The 26,388-nt window shown below is 39.7% G+C and overlaps 1 protein-coding gene across 2 annotated transcripts in view; it reads right to left on the bottom strand.

Moving 5' to 3' along the window:
• ARHGAP29 (Rho GTPase activating protein 29) overlaps positions 1–20,640 on the bottom strand; it is a 50,535-nt gene extending 29,895 nt beyond the window's left edge. For both annotated transcript variants that reach the window (XM_050901209.1, XM_050901210.1), the window contains exon 1: positions 20,311–20,640. In XM_050901209.1, coding sequence (XP_050757166.1) covers positions 20,311–20,572 — 262 coding nt within the window. In that variant the 5' untranslated portion in view covers positions 20,573–20,640. The remainder of the gene's footprint in view (positions 1–20,310) is intronic.
• Between the last annotated feature and the right edge of the window lie 5,748 nt (positions 20,641–26,388).

Here is a 26,388-nt window from a genome sequence, read left to right as displayed (position 1 = left end):
ACAAGTTCTAAGTTTCCCTGTGGGTTACTAATGAGACAATAAATGCCTTACTGGGTCAGGCCATGGGTCCAGCTAGCCTGTGCCTTACACAGCCAGTGGGTGATACTGCTTAGGAGACTAGACAAGACTGGCAGCTTTCTGCAGTCCAGTCCCCCAGCACCCACAACTGCTGCACCACAGTTGTTCTATGCACTTCAGTAACTGCTTACAGATCTGCTGTCTTTGAATTCCTTTAATTCCTTTTGAACCTGCCTCCACAACTTCTTTTCACTCAACTACTCCACTCTTTAGTCTACTGAACTACTAAGTATTGTACCAAAATAATGCAACCTGCAACAGCTCAAGAACTCCCCTAAGCAGAAAGGGTTCAGAGGACATGTCCAACTTACCATTTTTACTTTTCTCTAGCTATTCACTTTTGGCAGTCATTGGAGCTCAGACACCGAGTTAGACACAGCTTCAGTCTAAGCCAGCATGGCCATTGCCACCTTCTAACACTTGGAGAAATTCTATAGCTGTCAAAATGAAACCAGATGATTTTAATGGTCCCTTCGGGCTTTAATCCATCAAAGCCTCAATTGTACTCCATCAATGCAAGAATAAATGCTGTTGGGAGTACCAGGCAGCTCCAGGCAAAGGCAATGGGGAAAAGGAAAGACAGCAGAGCTGTATTGATGCCCACAAACCCAAAGTGGATCAGACAACACAGAAAATATATCTGAAAATTGTAGTAACATGTTATTTTCAGGAAATAGGATATTAGATAGTTAAAGGTAATTCCAATTAGTTCATTACGAAATATGTTTCGTGTGTAGACTTAAGTTTTGAAATACTTAAGGAGGAGGTAGTCTATGGAGGTCATGTCTCATCTCTTCTCACAAACCTCCAGAGGCAGACAAATATTCCACAATACTTCATTGGGACTAATGATTTATGTTGGCAGGAATGGGACAGATAGCCTTCAAATGCTTCCATAAAAGCCTATAGGCCACAAATCTTCCCCAACAGAAGACAGAACAGCTGTCTCTGTCTAACCAGAATATATGCAGTTCTCACACGAAGGGCATGAATATTGTGGTCAACTGACTAGAGATGGTCTGCACAAGTGCACCATTTGACCAGAACTGCATTTCTTGCTGAGCCAAGATGGTGTCTCTGTCTTCTGATGCACAGATGTCCACTTGCAACTGGAGAGAAAAGAGTTCCTAATCACGTGATCAGGAATACCCATGCACATACCCCATAACCAGGTCCTTTTGGTGACATGGTGGGTAGACTTTTGGACCCCGAACAAGAACGGGAAGGGAAACGAGGCAGGAAAGCAGCCAAACCGATCTACAGATGACTCCCATTTTGAGAGTCCTCAGGAAGGAGTGCATCACAGGCATATGACAAACTACATTAATTATTCTGGGGAGTTCAGTGTCACCCTCAACTACAGGCTTGTCATTACAGGATAAAACAGCCTCTTCAGGTTCCTTACAGGTTAGGTCAAGGCAAAAAAAAAAAAAAAAAAAATCATACAGAAGACTAAATAAAGCTTATGTGATCCCCAAATGCAGTTTCTTAGTATTAAGATTTGATAATATCTTACCAGACCAACAGAGTTGGGGAAAAAAGCAAAATAAGTGGGAGGGCGAGGAGAGAGAGAGGAAAAAAACCTTAAGGGACACAAGCCTCTTCAAGTCTGAAACAGAAGCAGTAAGCTTTGAAGGGAAATGCAAGTTGAAAACAACTGCTGAGTTGAATTAGATGTTTATCATACCATCCAGGAGAACACTATCACTAAAATAATGCATTCAAGCATGAGACTGGTTATTTGTACTCTTAAAAGCAAAGGTCCAGCTACACCCAACTGAGATTTCTTTGCATTCCATCACTGTATTATTTGTTTACAAAATATCTGAAACATTGTTTCTGTGCCTCGAGAAGACAAAAGGTCTGTGACACAAGTAGTGCTTGGGGAGGGGTGGGGGCAGAAGCCATCAGGAACCACAACTACACTGCATTCAGCGACTGATACTCACCAAACAGACACTAAAACAGAGATTTCCTGTTCAGGACAGATTTATAAACCTCAGGTAGCAAAACAATCTAAATATGCCAGATTAACAGAAACACAGTTTTAATACTAAGGAGTCTGAAAACGTCTAAGAGACCAAAACAAAGGTAGAGCAAATACTGTTTACAGTGAAAAGAATGCATGAGGAAACGTGTCTCCAACAAGTTCCTGCAGCAATTCAATCTGACTTAAGCAGTCATAAAAATTAATATTTACTTTCAGTTTTTCTTCTGTCCCTTGTCTCGCTGTACACATTCATTTATCTACATGAAGCCAAGCAGGAAATTCCTCCAGCAATGGATGTTATATCGGTTTTAAAAATTTTTCTCAAGCTTAATAACACAAATTGCAATATTGTAGAAGCCTAGTTAGTACTTGGGACCAGAGGACTGCAACTGCCAGTGATCCTGCAGCAGAGAGGACCTCTCTAGGCACGTGAGTTCAGCTGTTTGCTTAGGTGACTACAGTTTCCTGGAATCTCCTGGAAGAATCGGTCAGTCCTCTACCCCCAAAAAGAAAAAAAGTAGAGCTCTTAAAACTGGGAGAAGAAAAAGAAAAAAAGAAAAAAAAAGGAAAAAAAAAAAGGCTTGGAGAGAACTTAGTAGCCTATCTGTGAATCTTCTTTCATTGAGGTTTAAACTGTCATTTACATTCGCTGAAAATAACCTCTTCCAGAATGTGTAGGCAGCCACATGAAAGCATACTCTGTAGGAGAAGTTGAGAAAGAAGAATAGGGTGAAAAAGCGTGTATTCAAAGCTGACAAACCTAATGCAAAAGAATGATATAACAAAGCAGCTGGGAAGCCTGTCAGTGTTAGCCAAGCCATCTCAGCAGCACACTATTGTCATTAGCATCCCACTCCTCGATTATTTTGGTCACCACATTTTATAACCACTCATCCATCTTTAATGTAAAAACAGCATAAGCTACCTATTCTCTAATTTTAGCTATTTCTCAACAGGAAGCCTTTGTTTAGTAAATATTAGCAAGCAATAATGGCCTTACAGCTATGGATTCTGTTTGTGTAAAACAAAATAAAATGTGCTCATCAAGCTTGTCAGCGCCAATCACCCTCCCTGCCAAGTCAGGGCTGGTCACAATACACGCAGTTGGGAAAGGCGCTGCTGTGTCAGTTGGCTGGTATTCTTTCGTCTGACCTGATTTATTGTTGGCCCAAACATTTCTGAAGCTGTCTATTTCAACAAATGTTTGCCAGGACAAGTTTAAATACAGACTAACATACAGTTTTCCCCTCCATGGCCATCGCATATCCTACATTGCTGTTCAGACCCATACAGAAGATGCATGCACCATTCTGCTTACCGCTTCTCCACCTAGAACATCAACGCTTTCTAACAGCAGCAGACTCTCCCTCTACTACCCAATTTTCACCCGTCATAAAAGAAGGGGAACCACTAATACAACTATTGTTTTGCTGTGGCTAAAAGGTTGTTTAGAAGTGAAGTTGGTCACACTGATGAAAAGGAAAGACAGGGTATCAATCTAGATAAACCAACTGGAAAGTAACACATCTGTGAAAAATTCTTGAAGTCAGATTACATATGAGACTTTCAAAGCAAATATTCTAGTTCGCACCATCTAATAAGGTCCTGCTTTCCATAAGAACCTTTTTACAAGCAGAAAGATGTGATTATTTACTTCATGCATTCAATAGCTTTCAAGAATGTTACACACAGTGAAAGATACTATCAGTGTGGAACAACCTGCCGTGTATACTCTCTACAGCCACAAGTTTATATACATAGACGAGCCTTTTGACTATGGGGGTGAATATATATAAACTCATCTCACTTGTGAAAATCTTACTATAAACAAGGTAACTTGTATTCTTGCACAAATAGTTTCTTCATCTACCCTCAGGAACACAATTAAATGCCTTGTCTTTGGTAAGTGTCTACCATGAACTAACTAACTCACTCCATGGATGTTACCATTAGTTTAAGAAGATGAATAAATGCAACTGGATGAGAACACTTAATGCCAGTTGTGTGCAAAGCTACGTGGACATAACCAGTGGCAGAAACTAACCATCACCCTTGCTAGGTCTAGTCCCCATTTTGAGAACTCCCTTTGTAAATTGCTGCTTTCCTGGGATCAGCTGAGGAGTGTGTACTTCAGCTCCTCTTTTACTTCCACTGAAATACAGAAGCCTCAGTTCTGGTTTTAAGTACCACTTCACATCTTCTGCATAAATCCCAATCTCCTTCAGGAGAAAGGGAGAAGCCAGACAGAACAGCCTTGCAGGCTGGTGGTGAGAACAAGCACACAAACTGGGAAGTAATTTCCCCAATATCTGAATATCCGGATCCAGAACTTTTTATTAAAATTTCACCTTATGGAATGCGAACAGTCAGCTCCTCATCGCTTTCAATCTTGGAAGGATTCAGAAGAAATAAATTTGAGTAACCAACATTTCAATCTGCAAGAGCAACATCTTGGCTAAAAGACTGTCAACTCTTATTTACTAATAACCTCATTGTTGGCATTAAGGTAAATTACATCCTGTTTCCATTATGTTACACAGAAGGATTATACAGTATCAGTAGTTATGCCATCTAGGTCAGGGGGGAAAAAAACAAAAGTCAGCATTGGAATGAAGCTGATCCAAAGTAAAACAACTTTAAACTAAAATCATGTTACTATAACCTTCATCAATGTCCATATTGTGTACTAGGAAATTGTCAGCACTCAGTTCTGAACCTGATCCAGAGTATGAGACTTCCCAGTGAGCATCACAGAGTAGGCAAAACAATCATACAACGAACTGTGTGGAAATCACCTAATTCCTACATCTGCAGTTTGGGAAACAGTCCCAGATTAACCCATCATTTTATTTTTGCCCTCCTCCCCTATAAGCCCCATTCTAACATGATTAACATATTTGTCTGATTTGACAGAGGTCACTATCACACTCAAAACACAACAAGAACTAATCAAACACACAGTGAAAGCATGTTTTACACTTTGGTTTGACCATAGTAAAGTTGACCTATGTCACTGCTGTCTAGTCTAGTCTCAAGGAAGCTTTTGTAAGGCAATAAACATATGGGCTAGACGTGATTTTCATCAATTGTACAGATATAAAATGAACAAAACTTTTTTCCTTTAATGGTGGTGTAGATATTTTATTTGTTGGTGGCCACAGTTCAGGAGTGATAAGAAAACAGCTGTCTTAGCTATCATATTTCTTCCTTTATTTGGCTGTATAAACATGCTGCAGATGTAAGGAATGAAACATTTTAATTCACTGAAAAACAGAAACTCAAGGAATTTCTGGAAGAATTTATCCTTGTAAAATCTCTAACAAGGCTGGAATCCGCCAAAGTCACTAGTGAAGTCATCACATTTCAACCCTGTGTTATGATGCAGAATTAGAAGCTACCTACCCATCCCTATGTCAAGAAACATCGTACTTGAAGCTTTCAAAATTGCAAGATAGCCTGTCCTAGCTTTTTTGTTAATCAGTATCATGGCAACCCTTGTCATGGCATCATTAAAAGACACTACACCAAATTCATACAGTTTTTGGCAACATGTGCTCCAGAATCCACTGCAAACAATGTTTTAATCACATTATATTGCAGAAAAAGTGACAATTTATGCAAAATAAACAGTTAAGCAATTATTTCAATGAAGAAAATCTAAGGACATGTGAAGTTTCATTAGGAATGAGGAAAAGGCAGGCATAAAAACAGTAACCCAAACCCCTACATTTGACATAAAAGCATTAAAGTTTGGGAAGGTTTTTTTTGAGAATAATAATATACAGATCCAATTCAGTGAGACTGCATTGAAATTTCCTGCAAATAGCTTATTGAATACAGTATATTGAGTTCATTTATTATATGCAAATAATGTTTTTATAAGACAAGAAAGGATTTAACATTTGGCAAGTCAGTTGCCTATTTATTGCTAAACTACTAAATTTGATCTTAAAATTAGGTTGTACAAATTTAGGTTAAAATTTAAAAGCACCTGATATTTACAGTTTTTTGATATTTTAAGGGGGGAAATTCTCTCTTGACCTTTTGAAATAAACAGGGTGAAAGTGTAGGCTTGCATTTTTTGCAGAAAAATTGCTCTTGAATAAAACACAAAACTATCCTGTTAGTCCAGCCTTCCAGGTAAGACTTCTAGCGTGATAAGCTTTTGTTGTGTACCACAAATACCTAAACAGCCCTTTCAAATTTGTCACTTGCTATCAGGGATTGGCCAAAATACATCAGTCTATCCATTTAGATTCGACCATTAAGCATGCTGACTAGCCTCTGATGTGACCTTAAGCTGTGGTGGGTTTTCTTTGTTTGTTTTTAAACTGCGCTAACATTCCTACCCCATTTTAATTATGGACCAATTCTGTACTCCTGAAAAGTCAAAGCTTATGTAAAAAGACCTTCTTGCCTACGTAAACAGAGCAAATGAAGACTAGATTAATTTTCAGAAACTAAAGGAAAGTTATAAAAATCAAGATGTCTTAAAAAAATCCTTTCAAAAAGTCAAGAAAATAGTGTACATGCAAAATACATCAGAATAATAAAAATCTTATAACTCTGCCTACACTGAAAGCAGTTAAATATTTTCATTATGTTGGTTTGCCAACTGACATCAGCAGAACAGTTGTTACTTCACATTCATTTCACATTGAAATTCATAGATGAACTCCCCATTTGTGTATGTGGGGAAGCCTTTTGGAAAAACCTACCACAATGCAGCTTTTCATTAATCTATTTCAATATGCTGTACACTACATTCCTTCAACTTTTGTATTCTACTAGCCTTGAGATTCCAGTCAACTAACCTAGATGTGTTCAGCCATGCAGTTTAATCTTTAGAATACATTAATCTTTTATTAACCCAAAATTTAAAGACCAGAAACCAGTAATGAAAATTGCTGGAGTTTCCTTATTTACCTGTTTCTGACAAATGAGAGTGAACACACTACATGGCCACTTTAGCCACTGTTCATATCACTTCCCTGAGTCTTCAAGGAGTTTAAGAGTAAAACCAGGTGAGGATAATGCTTCAGCACTTTCAGAACACATTTTAAGTTAGAACTGTAAACTGTCAAGTGGACATAAGACTACATTCTTTATGATGAATACATTTGCAATAAGCCTGATCATTCACTTTTCACCAGAAAGTCATATCCATCAGGATTAGCAACTATACTTTTAGTAGTATGCTACTTATTTCTTATTCAAGGGTATTTCACTGAAACTTAGTAAAGTAGTCCCTGGACTGAACAGCTGCAAATAGAAGATACTTAAAATAAAATGAGAAAACTTTTATGCTTTAAGCAACTATGTTCCTTGCATATTGGTTCAAGTTCTGAAAACATATGAGGTAATACTCACTCAAGTTTCACAGCACAAATTTCTGAAAAAAGAACAAGTTGGAAAAGGAAAGACTATCCCCAGAAAGTTGATCTTACCATATCAAACTGGCACACAGAAGGGGTAGCATGAAAGTTTGGTTTTATTCATTTAAAAGAAAATAAATTTAACCTTTGCTAACCCACATCAAGAGATTATAAAAAAAATACTTAACCTTTAACTCATTTTACTTTTATTCTAAAATACTATTTGTTCTACATGGCTGCTCCTATCACTTTTAGCCTAAGTTACTGATTGAGCGAAGAAGCTATTTTATTGCTGCCAGCCCACCTAGTTTTCAAAAGACCACACAAAGCCAGGATTATGAGATTATATGGTGTTAAACAAGAGATGCATTACTTTGTGCATGTCTTTTAAAGGATCTTTTGAACACACTTATGGACTGCTATAGGATGTGATAGTATTCCATTTCCGTTTTGTTGATTAAAAGAAAAAAGTTATGCAAAAGCAACTTAGATTTTAAGTGGGATTCAAATCACTAAAGCAGCAGCGAGCACCATGAGTTCTCCAGAAAATAGTGAACATAAGGGATTAATTATTTGAAGTTCCAGCATCGAAGTCCTGCTGAAACAACCACCCAAAAGAGCAAAGCCTGACTATATAACTTGCACAGGTGACAGAGTGATGAGCCATTTGAATGCTCAAGAGCAAATACTTTCAAAATCTTCCCAATTCCTAGATTCAGGAACAGCCAATCACCTCTGCAATATAACGTTTTGGTATCAGATATTTCACACCAAAACATCTTTGACAATTTTGTATGAAGAGAAAACACTACAACACTGTCATTATAGCAGTAACTGATGTCAAACTGGCACTTGCGCACCCCAAGACACAACAGTAACCCACCGCACAGCTCACTATGCATTTTTTATTGAGTAGTATTTCTTCATAAATATCTTGCAATAGAAAGGTGAAAAAGACAAACCACAGATTCTGTTTGCTTTATGATTCTGGATTTACACAGCTGTTTCCCCCATACCACTGAAGTTGTCATTCCAGCTAGTCAATGCTAAATTAAAAAAAACAACCAAAGGATGTGCAAGCCAGTAAAAGCTACAGAATATGAACATTATAGTAGAAACAGGCAGAACTTGGTCAACTACATATTTGAGTAGTAGCCCCATGCATTTAATTTTTCATCCAATGGCATGCAGCATTTGATGTTGTATAACAAGCTTCTCTCATTGTTAAGAATCTGATTTATACACTCCAGACCTATTGCTTTCTTTCCAAATTAAGTTCTTGGCCACCTTCTCTAAAATCTCATGTCTAGTCATCAGCCAAAGCCAGGTACAGCTAGAAAGAGTTCTCCATTCCTTGCCGAATTTGTTTGCTTGTTCTTAACACAAGGGCTTAAACATGAATACCAGAGAGCATTTAATTTGACCTCTCTGCAATCTTAATCCTACTATTAGTTTCCTCTTCTTCACTACTGGCACAATCTATTTATCATGGTCACTTTCTCAATGCCCTTCACAAACTGTCTTCACTCAACTATCACAATGCATGTATGCTGCTAAGCTTTCAGATAAACAACTTGCACCTTACCAAATGAAGCACAAAACATATAGGACTATCCCTCCAAAAAGCTGCCTCCTTCAACTGCTCTTCTGCTGGCCGTGGTTAAACTCCTTGTGCGCTGAGACCATGGTCCATTTTGTTGACCAGTACTGTTCTGTTTCTCTGCACCTCCACTTTAGTGACTCCAGTAAACATTTTTTTTCCACTTGTTGTCAGCATTGAAGAACTTCTGAACAGACTTTTTAGTTCCATAGTTGTGGTAGCACTTAGAACAAAGTACCTCGTATACCCTATATACAATCAATGAATGAAAAAAAAATCCCCAGGAAAAAAACCAAAAACTCAAAATAACTTAAGCATCCTCCTAAAGAAGCCATTCATATCACTATCAACACTAAAACAGCAATAGGAGTTTGTAAACATTGAGCAGTCTTTAAGCTAACGCTTCAGGAATTTCTTGTCCATAACTGTTTCAGCAACATCTGATCTCACAAACGGAGCTAAGAATATGCTGTAGTCCAAAAGCAGAACATCAACCAACATGTTAAATTTGTTCACAACACAGAGCCCATAACAGATCACACCTGCATGAACTGGAAGATTTCAATACAGTGCTCAGAGAAGAGCACCCTTTGGAAATCCTGTGCTACAAAACTGAAATTTGGCCCAAAATCCTAAAGATGTCAAAACCTCTTGTTGAAAAGGCAACGGGTGAGAGAGGACACACTTGTGGTTTAACTCCACTGTACAAATGTACTTCCTGCAAATTATTGATCTACAATCCTGCAATTCATTTTAAATCAAAGACAACATTATTTTCAATGCATCTTAGCTGAAACCTCCTCACCAGGCCTTCCCATCTTGCAGATTCCTAAAACTAGAAAAGGATTAAGACATTACAAGAGTTACAAGAAACACTTTATTCTTTCCAAAATAAGAGCCTCCATTTCCCTTTAGCATTCACAGTACGCATAGCAACATACGTAATATCACGGTTGTTCTATGTCTCATAGATAAGTAGTACTAACAGAACTTTTAAAAACGTAATGAACTGCTGCAACACCCACCTGTGGGCCCTGAACCCAAGTTAAACACAGCACAAAGAATCAACACATTTGAAAAAGGAAACATGCTATATTATTACAATAGCTCTTTGGAACTGTTTAAGTCATCAGAATTTGAACCTTAAGCTTTCTTATTTCTCCCAGACATTCTCCAACACCCATTTACATTAAAAAAAAAATAAAAAAGTCTGTATGTTATTACACATACAGAAGAAGGTGAGAGACCAAAGTCCCAGCATTCACTCCCTGATCATCATTCTAGACCAAAGCAGCCAGAGCCATTTTAAATGCTGCTTCCCAAGCAAAAGGACTATGTAACTGAGTGCCCTAACCCCAGAAACAAGTCTTGTAAGTTCCTTTAAAAGCTTTTCACTGCTCCTTGCATTAGATACATTTTCATTGCCATTTGAAATTTAAACAATAATGGGGCTTTCATTGTCACTTCAGATTTAAGCAATAACTGGACTTGCTCAAATATCTGAAGCAGTTTAGTCATGACAGAGAACACAACTCTGAAGAGGTAAGTTTGGTAAACCAACTTCCATCTTAAGTTGACAGAGTCTCCAAAATAAAGATAACCCAAATTGGCAAATAAGAATTCCTACATATTTTTAAAAATTGGCCCAAAAAAGTACCTTCAAACAGTAAACAAGGAAAAAAACGATAAAAAGGAAAAAACCTTTGTTCAGCTAAATCACAGACTCTACAAAAAAATTGCTCAAGTCCTATGTTTTTCAGTTACACTGTTCTGTAATGAATGTCATTAAGATGAAAGTTTAACCCAAACAACAATTTTCTACAGCCTTACATGAGTCACCTCAATCTTCTATAAAAAGGGGCATTTTAGGGAGACAAAGGAATGAGTCCCCATAAAATCCCTACTTTCCTTAAAAAAAGGGAAACAGCTACCTACAAAGATCAAGGTCTAAGCTCTGTATCAAATCTCCTCCCCTGCCATGCAGTTCTAACTCCAATCCATTAATAAGACATTAGCTCTAACATAACCAAACCACTGCAACTGCCAGATTAGATGAGCACTTGCTTGGAATTAAGAAACAAGTCAGCTTCGGTTCTGACACCTAGCTACATAAATAGGAAGAACAAACACTCCCAATGAAACTGGTGGAAAAGGAATGATTTAGTCTATGAAATCTTCATGAAGTCAAGATCATTAAGATGATAGTCACAACTCATAACTCTATGCTGTTAGGCATACAAAAAATACTTGCATTGATGTTCTTGTTTTATGTTGCAACTTTGATAAACTGATGCATCAGAGAAATGAGAAAACGGAATATTTTTGTGGATACATTATAATACATTTTGCCAAGAGTAGGAAACTAATTTAGGGCAAGGGGGTTTTGTTTTTAAACACAAAAGCTCCTACATGTACACAAGAATTGCTGTTAAGAACACAAGACTTCACACTGGATATGGATCAAATATTATCTTTCAGGTGTTGGGGCAGAGTTCTTTGAGAGATACAAGTTTTTGTGTCCAAGTGTTTCCCTGTTTCTTAAGCTACAAACTGTATTAGAATAATTTTTGTTGTTGAAAGGCCTAACTTTACATTTACATTCAAAAAAGAAAATCTGACTATTCGTCCTCACTACTCACCTTTCATCTTGCTAATCTTGTAATTTCAGTTTCATTGGTCTAGTTGCTGTGATGGAAAGGGAAGGTAATTCTAATTAACAAACTAGCTAAGGCTCTTTAAGTGTTTTGAGATTCTTTTGTACATCAGAAATGCAAAAAGGAGGAAGAATGGAATTTTGCCTTTTATTACATTTTTTGCACTTCAAAACCAACAGAAAAATGGAAAATGCCTGTGCTCCCTTATAAAGAGTTCAGAGTTTTCCTAAAGAGAGATATGCTAATTATTTAAGTCAACAAAAATATCCGGACTGCACATAAGGGTTGATTTTACATTTTAAACACTCACAGGCCTTCAAGACACAAACACACCCCTCCTGACTGCTGATCTTAGACACTATAGCAACAAGTGAACATTTGTTCAGAAGGAATGCGGAGTATGCAACTGGGGGAGGGGTAGTACTATCAGCCACAAACTTATCTGCTGGTCCACTAAGTTATTATTTAACTTCAATCTTCCCTGAAACTGAAGAAACAGTATTTACTATCCAACATTAGCAACCTGCATTTAACAGGAAGCTTATACTTTGACTGTGAAGAACACAGCTTTGCTTGAACTGAACTTCAAGAGGAGGTTGTTTTTTTTCCCGTGCTTGTTCAGAGTACTGGAAACAGCAGAGTTGTTCCATGACTGCAGATTAATTAAACAGTGCTCTAATATTGCAAACCTGCAAAGCAAAAGAAAATGCCCAGCTCCTCTGCCTCTGGTCACAGCATCTGAATGTCCAAGACTCCCTAACAAAAGGCTGCAAGATGGCAGACTTGTAGAAAATAAGAAGCTTGGGCAAAACAGGTGGTCGAATGATTGGGAGCAAAATGGAAAGAAAGGTGGGAAGTTCTCTCTCCCGGCTTAAGTGTAACATTCCTGGGGAAAAACATGGTCCGTAGCTATGGCTGTCTCCCATAAACTTTGACTGTAAACTGCTTTTCGTTGGATTGTTGTGGGCTTGCCTTCCTTCAGGCTTCACTAGTTCTTTTATGGACAGAGTTCTCTGGAGTACATCAAACTTCTGCTTTCTTTGCAGAACTTCTCAGGTTTGAGGAATCTGGCACTGGGCAGGAACAGGACTCTCAGCCAGGGATCTCAGTGCTTTCTGCTCATGAGAGAGACCAGGAAGAAAGGACAGTGTGAAAGTAAGGGAAGCATGGAAAAATGACCAGGAGGTCTCTAGCTTCCTGTCATCCTAGAGTTCAACTAAGAGAAGGAGTTTGCATGCCTGTCTATTTTTTTTTCTTCTGAGTTTTGCCATAAAAAGCATCAGAAGCTGTTTAAAAAAAAATCACTACTATTGGCTTTGGGTTCTTAGCAATAATTTTACTTGTTAAAAAATTTAAGGAAATATTTCTTTTGTTCTTATCCTTGTTTACATCCTTTACATCTTTTAGCTTGAAAGACTATTTCACATTTGTCAAAGAACAGTTTCAATTTCAGATTGACAGAACTAATATTTAGAAGTGACTACTACTTGGATATATGTGAAAGGGTGTACTAAGGAATTTCCAGGTCAGAAAGACTAGAAGCACATATGTCTTTGCATATAAGAAGCAGGTTTTAGGAAGGCAAGTTTAAAAGATGACTCTCAAATTCAAATATGCCAAAAGCTCAGAGCTAAGAAAGCTGATTAATTTGCCATCTACAAAGGGCATTTTCTGCCTCCTCTTCTCTCCCCACGCCCCCGCCCCTTTCATATACCCCTGTCAAACTTAGCATTCCATAGGAGAGACAAAAGAGTTGGTACAGGGCCTAGCAGTGTATGCTGCAATGCCACAGTGGAGTGCCACGCCAACTCTGCCTAGACCCTCACACTCTTGTTCCATTTTAACCTCTGGCCACTCGTTCCTTTGCCAGCCCCCTTCTCCCTGTTTTGCTAGTACTCAGTACAACCTTACAGTCAGCTCATGGAACTGATCTGGCTGAAAACGAGTTCCTTTCTTCCTAGGACTAGTTTTCAGGCAGATCTGCCCCATGCACTGGCTTGCTATGCAGTCACCAAAGAACTACTGCCAGTGCTAGGAAGAAGTGGTGAGATCACAGCAGATCACACTTAAATTTCTTCTCTAAGCTGCCGTGAAAATACACCATTAGCATGGTTTAAAACAGACCCCTAAACATAACAAGTTTTATAATAAGAAAACAACAATTTTAGATGCATCTTGTAGATTTTCAACAGTTACAGAACTATACCATCAATTCAGGTGTTGGTGGGGAAGAAAAACCTGTAATTTCTGCAGGAGTACCTTCAGAAGTTACTCCTTCCAGCTGCCTTACACCTGCCCCACTCTGGTTTAGTCTCAGCTTCCCTGCTACTGCAGCTCACAAGGTCACTTCTGCCAACTCTGCTATGGGAACGATAACATCCAAAACAGCAAATACAAATTGTCAGAATTCACCTCTTAACACCTTATTTGGTTCAGCAAGAGTATGAACAATGTTATTGCAGGCTAATACATTTAAAACATGCAGTTAGTTCCTTGCGGACCAAGTTTGAGTAGAGCTACAAAGTACAAAAAAGGTCATATTTTAATAATAAGTTACAGAATTATTCTTCAGATACTACAAGTATATAACACTTCGGTAGATCCTGGAAGTGATTAACACTAAAATTCCATTTCAGAATATTTGTCAATATCCTCAAATGTTGTGATTTCTATAATAGGATTTTTTATCTACTAGACAGTTTGTTTTCCCCTTTTTTTGTGCTACACAGAATAAGAGAAATAATGTGCTACGCTTTACATGAATTCCTCTGCCTTTTCCCGAGGATTCTTGAAGGTCATTTAATCAATTGACAAGCAGATTGTTTACGCATTTGATAATCACTATGTTCTCATGATCCCCGAAAGTTAGCTGTCCTGACAGCATTTTACTTTTTCTCCCATAAAGGTTTTTTATTTAGGACACAAAATACTATCAAACAGAAAACCAGCACCATCTTCTACAAAAATTTGAAAGAAATCAGTCCAACTTCCCTCAAAACAAAAAAACCCCCAAACATTCCTTCCAGAGACTGTTGCAAAGAAAGGTAAACACTTTATCAGATCCTTGTTTAGAGCAGTTTGCCCACCTACCAAGCATTCATACTATGAGGTGTCATTAGACAGGTAAATACATCCAGTTTAAGGTGTATCAAAGACAGCACCTTTCATTGAGAAACACCAAAATTGGAATAAAGAACAAACAGCAAAAATCATACCTAGTATTATAAATTATCATAATTTCAATCTGTAATCTTCACTGTAATAGCTAATGAACTTCAGATTTCCCTAGCAAAACAGGACAAACTGACTTTCAAAAATACTGCCTCAGAAAAAGGACACAAATGTTTTACACTAGAAGAAAATAAAGAAATAAAAATCAAATGCTAAAAATACTACAGTGCCTTAATCATACTAAAAATAAGGACAGTACTAAAAAAGCACACATTATCAAGCCTGGAAGGGCTGAAGAGAAATCATTCCTCTTTGACCCTCAGGCACTATATTCAGTAGGCAGCTTCTGGCTTTTAGTGTAGCATGCGATTAATACCAATCTCCGTGGTGCTAAAACAAGGTTTTGAAGTCACTAGAGATTACAAGTTCCTTATTTTGAGGAAACTACTTAACTTGACACACCTTTAAAATTGTCCCACCGGGCTGAATATCTTATCCTTCAAAAACAAGGACCTGATAGGTTTCAAGTTAGGTAGCATTCCTGATCCTTTTGAAAGTATTGGTGCTACTATAAAGAGGATGCAGACATTCCTGACCAGGCCATCCAGCTTCACCAGTATTTTTCCCTCTGCTTCAGTTTAAAAAAAAAATCTTACCAAACTCTGAGAAACTAGACAGCAAAATCTGATCCTCAAAGAGAAATCTGCAATGAAAGGTAAGAGCTTTATCTTGCTATTCTGTTTTCTAAGATACCTGGAAAAAAGGGCTATATTAACATTTTAGAATAAGCTACAATTTACATTAGTTGAAGACAGGATGAACTTGAGGAAAAAAGTTTTTACCCATGAAAAGGATGCACAATTACCCACATGAAGCACACAATATCACACTTTGAAGATTACTTCAAAGTTCGTGATAAAGCAAGCAATAATTCCAAAATATATTCTGAAGTACAGTCAAGAAGATTATATATTAAAGTATAATTACTCCTGCACTTTTAAACCACATGCAAATTTTACCCTTACAGCTATTCATAATGAAACACACTATTTCCCACAGTCCCAAGGGCAGACCTTACAGTATGAAGCATACATTACATTCCTTAAAAAGAAAATAAATAGCAGATGTCACAAAACTAGTAGCTAATTATCTTCAGACTAGGGAAACAGGAATGTTCCCCCCCCCCCCCCCCCCCCCAGTAAAAGCTACTATTTACTGTTTAAAAGTGAAACAGTAAAGTATCTTCTAATTAGGAACTCAGACTGTGTCCTAAATATTCTTTTGTGTGGTCCTTTTAAACCTGAGTAAATGAATCTCATTTGAGCAAACACCACACAGTGGCATCATTTGCTTAAAGCAACAGTGGAATTTATTATATGCAGTAGCAGCACAGACTGTAGTGTCACCAATCTCATACATAAATACCTATTCTTAAATAGATTCTCAACTTTGCATATCTATGCAACAAGCAATACTATTTTTGAACTGATAAATTCTCTAATAGAAGTTTGTAAGAGGTAAGTCCTGCACGTTTTGTCCCAAAAAGTGGCTTATATGTTTTCTATACAACTTCTATGAGGTATAGGCATCCTTGTATTCTGAAAAGATTGGACAGTATATAGCAGTTACCCCATATCTCCTATTCTCCAAAAGAACATATTATGCATGTAGAAGTCACCCAGCCTCAAAATTCAACAGTGGTTACTCGCAGACGCATTAAACCCATGCTTTGGGACAAGAACTAACCTCTTCAAGTTACAGGATTTACCTTAAGGACACCTCACACACTTCAAATTCTTAAGTATTTTCCATACTGTGGTCAGGTTGTTAAGCCCCCAGCAGGTCTCCGTGGGAGATAAACCACTTCTCAGTTCCTAAAACATTCTCTACCATGGAAAGTTACTTCTCCTCTTGAGAGCCACTACCTCTGAAGATCACAGATAGCTCCAGCCTTTAGATAGTACTTCACTGTATGTCCTACCTTTTCAAAGAGGGGTGCAAGTTGAAGGCAACTATTAGGTTCTCACACTCTCAACCGATAGCTGAAAAGTTACTATTGGAACTCAAAACACAAAGAGAAAACTCACCAGCGTTCAAGCCATTATGTCTTAACAGTTTGTGCTTAGGATGTAATTAAAACTGAAAGAAGAACTAAACCTGGGGTACATCAAGAATACAGAATGCCATCAATAAAACTGAAAACTCAAATGAAGAGTCTTAAGAGCCCCACAGATTGCAGGTAATGATCTGAGTCTTCTAGGTACTAATTCAACATATACTCTCAAGTTTGACCTTCCAGGCAGGGATTTCTGAGGAACTGTTTTCATTTTCTTCTTATCAGAAAGAAAAGAAGATTGACTTATTTCGAGTCTCCTCAATATATTTCAATTATCTCTGACCTCATAAAATACAAATGCTACAAAAGAAGATGACCTTTCAGTTCAAACACAAAGACATGATGACAATGTAACTCTCCTTACCAATATCAGCCATATGACACAATCTCGCTCATCTGGAAATTTAACTGAAGACTGGACCAAGAGACTGATGCACTAACTGTTTGTGCAGTTCAACCACTACAGTTCAGCCTGTCATCAAGCAGAATTAAATAAAAAATTCCTTGTGAAACAGCACTGGATTCATTGACCTAGGTTCAAAAAATGCCCAGACCTCTTCTTTAATGAGGACATTGGTAAAGTACCTTGATCCTATGCCTCAAGTTGGATCACTAATAACAGATCATTACATCAACTGAGTGCAATGCCTAGATTCAAAAGGGAATTTAAAGACAGACAGCAAGAACTGAAGTGTATGGAACACATGGTATTTGACTCAACAGAATAGGCAACTGCAGCTCCCTCATGTCCAAACAGCTGACAAACTTTTCAACTCTACAGTTATATTCAGAGGGTTTTCTGTTTGTGGGTTTGGGGTGGGGTTTTGGGGGGCGGGGGGGGCTGGAGGTGTTTTGTTTTTTTATGCAAAGTATCATTAAGAAACAAGTTTCCTACTTGGTGCTAGCAAGGACATTCCAAGTTTTTTAGATTTCAGTTTATACAACAAACATTGTTGGGTGAGAGTCTGAAAATAATCAAAGTAAGTTACAATGCTGGGTTTACCTTTGTTGAAAAGTAATATCCAAAATTTATTCAGCATTATGACAATGAGACTACTGTAAAAAATTAAATTATATTAGCAAAAGTAATGCAAAGAGAAATAGCCTTGAAATCTACAGAAAATTTCAGTTATATAACATTCTCCCCTTAAAAGAGATCTCAACTTATTATTCATGTTATATATCAACTTGCATTGGTACCATACAAAACACAGTACAAGTCTATAATCCAAAGGCACTTATGATCTAGTTTAGACACAAATACATGTTATAATCCAAAATAGCTTAGATTTTTCATCCAAGATAGTATCACTACATCAGCAGAATGTTAAGCGAACCATGGGTGAATAACTGCTAGGCTCTTCCAAGGCAGCTCAGATAACACAAGCAGGGAATACAACCATCAGTCGGTACAAAATTCAAGGCATGCACCCACTGGAATCAGCCTACCTACTGATGCAGACCCCAGCAGTGGAATGGCTGGCCCTGGCAAACAGGGAGCTGCGTGGTCAAGAGCGAAGTTACTGTGCATAGAAAGGAGTTTTTAAACAAATCTGCCAAAGTGGCAATACTATGACTAACAGTAGATGTACAAGCTGAGGGAATAGTGGTTAGAGGCTGAAAGACCTACAGCAGACTCTAGGAACGCTTACCAGGCAAATACAAGAGCTCACTGATGCAACCCTGTTGCACCACTTATATTTGCCACTTCTGAACTGCTTGAAGATGCATGCAACATATACACATCAAAATAATATTTCTTCTGTAGCTAGTAGCAGAATTTATTTTTAGTTCTTATTTCATAAACTGTAGAGCAAAGTTTTACTATCCAACAAAATCTACATCAAGTCAATAGATGAATGCTATCCAAAAAGGAAGAAATTAATTTCCTATCCCTGCAATTGGGATCCCAATCCCTGGCATAATTCATGTAATTAATTTCAGGATGGTGGTAAGTTGCAAGCATTACGAGCCAGAACTTTATGTGTAAGAAGTCTGTTCAATCACCTTAGTAAGTTTTTGTTAATTTTTGGACAGACAACTGTAAACATTTCCAAAGATAAATAAGATGGAGAAATGCAATCCAAACTACACAGCTTCCAGGAGGTTGTCTCCAGCCAGCAGTAAGCAAGCCCAATACTACAGAACTCGCCATATTATGAGATTTTGGGGACAGAGGTCAAAAAGAACACAGGAGTGTTCTGGTAAAGAACTGTGGTAAAGAAACACGTCTCCTTTATAAATTAACAATCCTTTAAATGGACAACACTGTTTCACAAATTAATTCCACAATGTAGTATAAACCAAGACAACTCCCGTCTTCCATGTTAGTTTTTTGGATCTTCTGAGTCCAAAATTTTAAACTGAACATTAATGAACAACTGCTGCGTGGCAACTGGAACACTTCAGTATTTTAATAGTCCTTTCCCACAGGATGCCCATTTCAGCGTCAGTAGGCATCAGACATCCCACCTCACAAATAACTACATTTATCCTACGTGCTCAGCAAAAACACTGTAGACATGAAGTGATCACTAGTCTCAAATTATTGTTCTGTTAAAATTTGTTCACAGCTTTTGGCAGAGGTATTTCAGCTGTGTGCAGACTCACTTGAAACACAGAGGTGACTGCAAATGCTTAGCACTCAGGACATCTTACTGCTCTGGATGTCATTTCAGCTATTAACATGATAACATTTCTGCAGAAGTTAGATAAAAGCTTTCCTGCTGATGACCAAAAATGGACTAATACCATTTCCCTAAAGGAACAGGTACACACAATAATGCACACTCCCCATAAGCAGGAAAATTTGCAGTTTCCACCTGCTGGCAAAAGATGGTAAATACCTATCTTGTAGAGGAAGAAAGTGCAAAGAGTTACATTCTACCTTAAAACTCAAACTACTAGCGTATAAGACTTTCAAAAACCAATCCAAAACAGCCTAGAAAACTGAAACATCACCAAAATATTAACAGAATTCTTTGGAATTACAAAAAACATTCAGGTGATTAAAAAATAATCACTTGATGGTCTCGCTAACTTTTAGTGTCAGCCTAGACAGCCTACTAAAAGCCTGTTTTCCCTTGTTATGATTATGAAACAGATTGCACAGTGTTCTGATGAGGAAATACAGAACCCAAACTAACAACCACCATTTCCCGTAATCATCATGCTGGGGGAGGGTAGGGGGGAGGAGGGGGGGGATAAACGGGGAAGGTAAAGGGCAAGGGAGAATAACCACAGTAAAGACTAGTTAAAAACATACGAGTGGAGTTGTGGGAGTTTCAGAAAATCTAAGAATTAAGAATAAAAAACAACTGACACACCTTCTGAAAGAACGGCTTCCTTCAAATAGAGTAGCACATCTGCAAATTTTCTGACATCATTCACCAGTTGCATGATATATTCTGGATCCACAACAGGATTATCATAGCAGTCAGAGTTGGAGCTAATGCTGCTCAGAGAGCTGCTCTTGGTGCTGCGCCCCATTCCCCAATTTCCTGAATTAGAGATGGTGAAGAAGTTGGAGGTAGACAGTCGGGCTAATCCCAAACCACGCTTGTTACTTCCAGCGTTCTGTCGCAACATCCCAGCAGCCGCTGTGCTTATGGAGCTCTCGCAGTTAACACTCGCTGTCGCTTAATGTCCATTTGACAAGTCAAAGATGAAACCCTTAAAAATTCAGGGGGGAGGGAGGTGGAGAAGGAAAAATGCTGATTAGTATAGAAATGTATGTGAAGTAATACTTTTGTACTGACAAGATCGAAAACGTCTTTCAAGATGATACTGCTTTACATTACAATGCTTAACTGAAGTATTCTAAAGGTTTTTAACTGTTTGAAGTTATTTTAATTTGTACAGCAGATACAGTGTTGCATAAAAATCAATGGTATGCAAAAATTATTTCAAAAACCTAATTATGATGCATCTTATTTCATGAGAAAAGTTTCTTCCCTGAATATATATTCTGGAAACCTTAAGAATCAAGTTCTTTACATTACCCTGAGACCTGTTATTTACTGTGAAATGTTACTACAACTGAATACAATTGCAAAAACACTCGATGTGATATAGACCATGAGCAACATCCCCACTTGCATCAACCACCAAGCTGCATTCAGCATCCTGTCTCTTAAGATAATAGACAGCCTTGATCTGATAGGATGAATTTTCTTTGTGTAGATTGTGCCAAGCAAGAAACCGTGGCCTACCACAGTTCATCTCAGAAAGGAAAACATCCTGAAAGAAGTTATGTGGGCTTTTCAGCGTGCTATCTTTTAATACGAAAGGCAATCAAAGGAAAGACATAGAAAAGTGAAGAGATTTAAAAATATTTTAGTTTCAAAGTTTATCTGCAAATCTTAGCGCAGTTATCTTGAAGGGTGTTGCTCTACTTCAGTTCTCCTTAAAAGTTCCACCATAAAAATGCACAAATTAGAGGGAGATTATATTGGTATAACTAAGCAACTGCATTCCTTTCGTTTAGGAAAAACGGAATGCTACTGCAAATTTCCCCAAGTCAGGTTAAGCAATTCATTTCAAAGCAGCAAACTCCAGGTGGCGGAGTCAGGTATGGTTCCAGCAGCTCGCACAATGTCTGCTATTATTCTCTCAACACCAGGAGAAATTCTCAATGTTTACACTATATGGTAAACACTGCAGGGAAAAAAACCCAGATTTGAACATGACAGCTAAAAAGTTAACGTGGGTTGCAGACATATCTGCAGCCAAATCTCAAATTCAACTATTTTTAGCTAAAAATAAAAGTTATTACGATCTAAAAATGCATGTTGAGACGGGTTATCCTGCGTATGTTTGTATTTGGTTACACCAACTGAAGAAGTAGCACCTTTAACATTTTGAACACTCCCACTAGGTATTTCAACAGGCGTTATTATAATGCACTTCAATTATTTTTCCATTATTTCTGCTTTATTTCTCTTTGCAATTTAAAAATATCAGAGGAAGTGTGGTCAAAGCAGTTGTTTTTGTAATTAATCTGGCAGGCCTTCCAGGGAGCGTGTGCTGGGGGGAGGGGGAAGAAAACTTCAGAATTTAACACAAATTAACTGCTCTAATTTCTGTTTACTGTTTAAAGTCAGTACCTATAAGAGTACACATGAGACTATACAAATAATGCAGATAATTAAGCAATTCCAAACACCTCAAGTAGATTGAAGTGAGGTTTACATTAAACAATGTTTAAGCAAGTTTCTCTGTTCCCACATATAATTCTCATGGCTACAAAGCTACTTTGCAATTCTGCCTTGCAATTACAGAAAAAAAAAGCCACATAACTTTCTCTCCTTTCAACAAGCGTGATATCTATTTATATCGAGACAGAGATTTTCATATTATTTAAAAGACATGCCTCTTTTAAGTCTGGCCAGGTTCAGAGTCAACTTTAAGTAGCATGATGTGTTAGACCTGCTCCCGTAGCAGGTCCATGCTTTTAAAGCTGTGTTCTTTTAGAGATATGTTGCATTTTTTTTATTCAGACGAGCAACAAGTAGTACAATAATGCCACCACTTCGAAATTGTAAAAGTGATGACAAAGTGTTTCTGAATGGGAAAAACTTGAGAGAAACTTCTGCTGTAAAGTAGCAGCAGAACCAAAACTGAACAGTTTAGTACAACAGCCACCTTTTCCTCGTAAATATTAGCCCTTACGTCTGCTCCTCCTGCGTTACAAGACAGATGGGGAAAACTTTCCCTCACAGAACACATGCCTTTCATTACTGAGAAGTGTTTCATATTTCTTCAGGAGATTCTGGCTTTGAAAACGAAAAGCGTCCACCAGCTTTTCTATAAACGCCTCCAGACTCCGCTGGTTGAGAGTGAGCCATTGCCAGTCCCGGCGGAAAAAGGAAAAAAAAATAAAGCGCCAGATATTTCAGAAATTTGCTCTCCCAGCACAATTTCCCCGGCGGGGGGGGGGGGGGGGGGAAGGAAAAAAAAAAAAAAAAAAAAAAAGAGAGAAGACGCTCCCGAAGGGGCCACGTCGCTCGGCGGCTGCCAGCCCCCGGCCGAGGGCAGAACCGCTCCCCGTGCCCCGGGCGGGGGTCGGCGCTCCGCCCTGCCCCCGCCGCGCATTCCTGGCGGCCCGCCGCCGCCGCCAGACCGCACGTCCTCCGCGGCCAGGGATTTCCCCACAGCCACCCGGCCGCGGGGGGAGCGGCGGCGCGGCAGGTAGCGGGCAGAGGCCGCGGGGGCGCCGCCGGGAGACCGCGTGAGGTGCGGGGCAGGGCGGGGGTGGGCCCTCAGCCCCCGCCCGGTGCCGCTCCGGGGAACCGCCCGGCGGGGAGGTGGGCTCGGAGGGGCGAGACTCGCACCGGGGACCCGACGGGAGCGGAAGAGCGGCGCCGGGCCCCTCCAGCCGCACCCGCTCCACCGGCCACTCGCCGCCGCCCTGCCCCGCGCTCACCCGCGGCTCCTCCCGGCGGCGACAGGCGACGCTCCCCACCCTCCCGCCCCGGCGCGTCCCACCTCCCCCGGCGACGGCCCTTACCGGAGAGCGACGGCCGAGCCGCCGCGGGCCCTTCGCACTCCCGCCCCGCTGCCCATGGAGCTCCCTCCCCACAGGGCGGCCCACGCCGCCGCCGCCGCCCCCGCGGTGGCCGCCGCTCCCGGCACCGCCCCCTCACGCTCGCGGCCCGCCGTTGGCCGGCCGCGCGCCAGGGGGCGGGGCTCTGCGCGTGCCCCGCCCGGGGGCGGTGGCCGGGGACCCGCCCTCCCTCCCGCGGGCGCGCAGCGAGCCCCGGGGAGCGCCGCGGCCCGGGGGGAGTGGCCGCTCGCCCGGTGCGCGGCCAGGCCAACGTGCAGCGCGACCGGGCGCTGGGGAGCGGAGAGGCGAGATCGGGCCGATAAGCCGAACAATGGCCGGTGGGACACGGGAAGGGAGGATTCGCCCTCCCGCTCCCGCCGCATCGTCTTCGCTGCGCCGACAGCCAGCCGGCCGAGGAGCACCGCGCGGCAGCAGCCCCGCCGAACAACGCCCGCTCAGCCGCCGCCGCTTCAGTGCAAGGCACAGCCCGTACCTCCTCCTGAAAGGAGCTCACAACTGCCGGGCGTTTAGCGTGTGTGCATGCAAGGCTCAGGGAAAGGAGAGAGGGGGAGCATGCTGCACAGGAATAAATGATGTACACAAAACAAGCTTCAGAAGTGAGGAAAAGTCCAAATTCAGACTACGTGGTGTTTAGCAAACAGGATTTACTTTTAAGTGATTTGCCCAACAAGAAACAAAAACACAGTGGCAAAGGGGAGAATGTATTTCTCATACTCAACCTCCCACGCTTTCTACTCCTGAATCTAGTATGTAATTCATTGTACAGCTTCCAGTATCATTATGAGTAAGATGTGCATGTGCACACACACACACACACACTTTCCTTTCTACTATACTCAGCTTGCTTTTATTTCTGGATGGGCTCTGTTGGCTACTTAGGGAAAATAAAAGCAGTAACAAAATCAAAATGTAACATCATCAGACTATACCCCCGGGATGGCAGCGGATTCAGCTACCCAGACGGCCCAAATTTTGGCATAATTTAGCTTCTAAATTTAGTTGCATGTGCACATATGTGCACATTTTTCTGGTTAAGAAGAAAAAGAAGTTGGAAAAGCAGAAATCTGCAGCATCATACAGAAACTCAAATAGTTCCCAGCAGCATCAGGACCTTTAGACCTCTGTACAGACTTTTGTTATGTCAGCTCACAGTGACTGATGGCAGCAGTGGTTTTTCCATCTTCTAGAGGCAGGGACTACAAACCCACACTTTATTCCTCACTAATAAAAGGCCATTTAAATTCAGCAATCTTAGATCCGATGACCAAGCTCTGGTATGGGACATACTTTTGATAACCTGTCAAAGTCCTCAGCATCTGATTCTTAGCCCAGGTCCTCAACCCTAGCAGTTTCAGGCTTTACATCTTGAAATTCCCCATCCTTGGCTCCAGTCTCCTTCCCCAGCCACTCCAGCACACTACCCATTCAGGATTTTGTGTCAGAGCACCAACCTTCTCTTTGGACCACTCTTCCTCTCCATATATGCCATAATTTCTTCTATTGGAAGAAATTTATTCCATTTCTATAATTCCATTGGAATTTATAAAGCCTGAAACTAAGCAACCAAACTAAAACAAGTTGTGACATTACTTATCTCTAGTGTCAATATTAAGCACTGTTCAATAACTTTTCTTTACCTTAAAAGAAATCCTAAATAAAATATGATGTAAATTTAGAAATCCAGCAAATGGTTATAAATTCTTCAAGTCTTCTAAGTATGGAGAAAAGCAAACAAAGAAAACAATGCCCGGAGCTTCAAAAAGATTTTGATCATTCAGGTGATTGATCCAGCAGATGTCAAAATCAGGCTAGAGTAAACAATTGTAAACTAATTTAACGTGAAGGCAAGGAACTATGGTAGGGAATGCAAGTTAAATAGTACAATCAACAATCACATCATCAGAAAAAGTATTAAAGGTTTATTGTGGGAAAAGTCATTGAAACCATTAGATAAGTGTCCAGTAGCAATAAAAAAGATAAACAAGAAATTCCACCTATACTTATCCATAGATAGAATACAAAGCAACGGATACTGTTTGGTCTGCCAAACCTTCATGAGAAAGAAAAGCACATAGCCACAGCAGACTCTCTCTCTTACAGACACTCTTTGAAAACAGAAGTGGCTTCATCTTGCCATAATCACACCATTCCCAGGCACATTTTAGAAAATGCAAGGAAGAATAAACTCAGCTGTTCAGAATACATACCCAGGTCTAGTCCTTTCCCTGTTTCTGAAGTAGACGTACGTTTTGTTATGCTTCAACCCCTCCATGCGCTAGTCCTCTCTCTCATCTTGGCTCCCACATAGGCTAACCTGTGTCCACACAAGAATTCAGCAAATTTTATTTGGTGAATCATTTATTTGCAAAAAAAATCAGATCCAGAGGTCAAAGTGAAAGTAACAAAAAATAGAAATACTAGGATTACATGTTTTTATGCTTCTGAAATATTTTTTTTCAGGCACTTTTGATTTAAAACATAAAAGTGTTCTACATTGTGGGAGGTCTAGCTTCAAACATCTTTTGAAAAAAGGATTTGAGCCCACATCTGCCACATTATGTGAATGTTAAGTGAAGGTTTGGGTTTTCCTCAAAATAAAACAACAAACAATTGTCCTTTTTCATTTTAGTTGTTCAGAGCTTCTTTCCTCCCCATTTTGCGTTTGGCTGCCAAATTGAATACATAGTCCTCTGCATTTCCCCTGAATCAAGACTAGCACAAAACAGCTCCAACCGTGTCCCAGATTGTACAGTGCTGATTACCTCCTAAATTGCCTTGGAAAATATTACATGAAAGAGAAATGGAAATAACAGATCTACCTTCAAGAAAATATGGCTTG

This window comes from Gymnogyps californianus, chromosome 8, assembly GCF_018139145.2.
Source record: "Gymnogyps californianus isolate 813 chromosome 8, ASM1813914v2, whole genome shotgun sequence".
Taxonomy (NCBI): Eukaryota; Metazoa; Chordata; class Aves; order Accipitriformes; family Cathartidae; genus Gymnogyps; species Gymnogyps californianus.
Note: the sequence above shows the minus strand (reverse complement) of the source record. Positions and strands in the feature narration are given on the sequence as shown.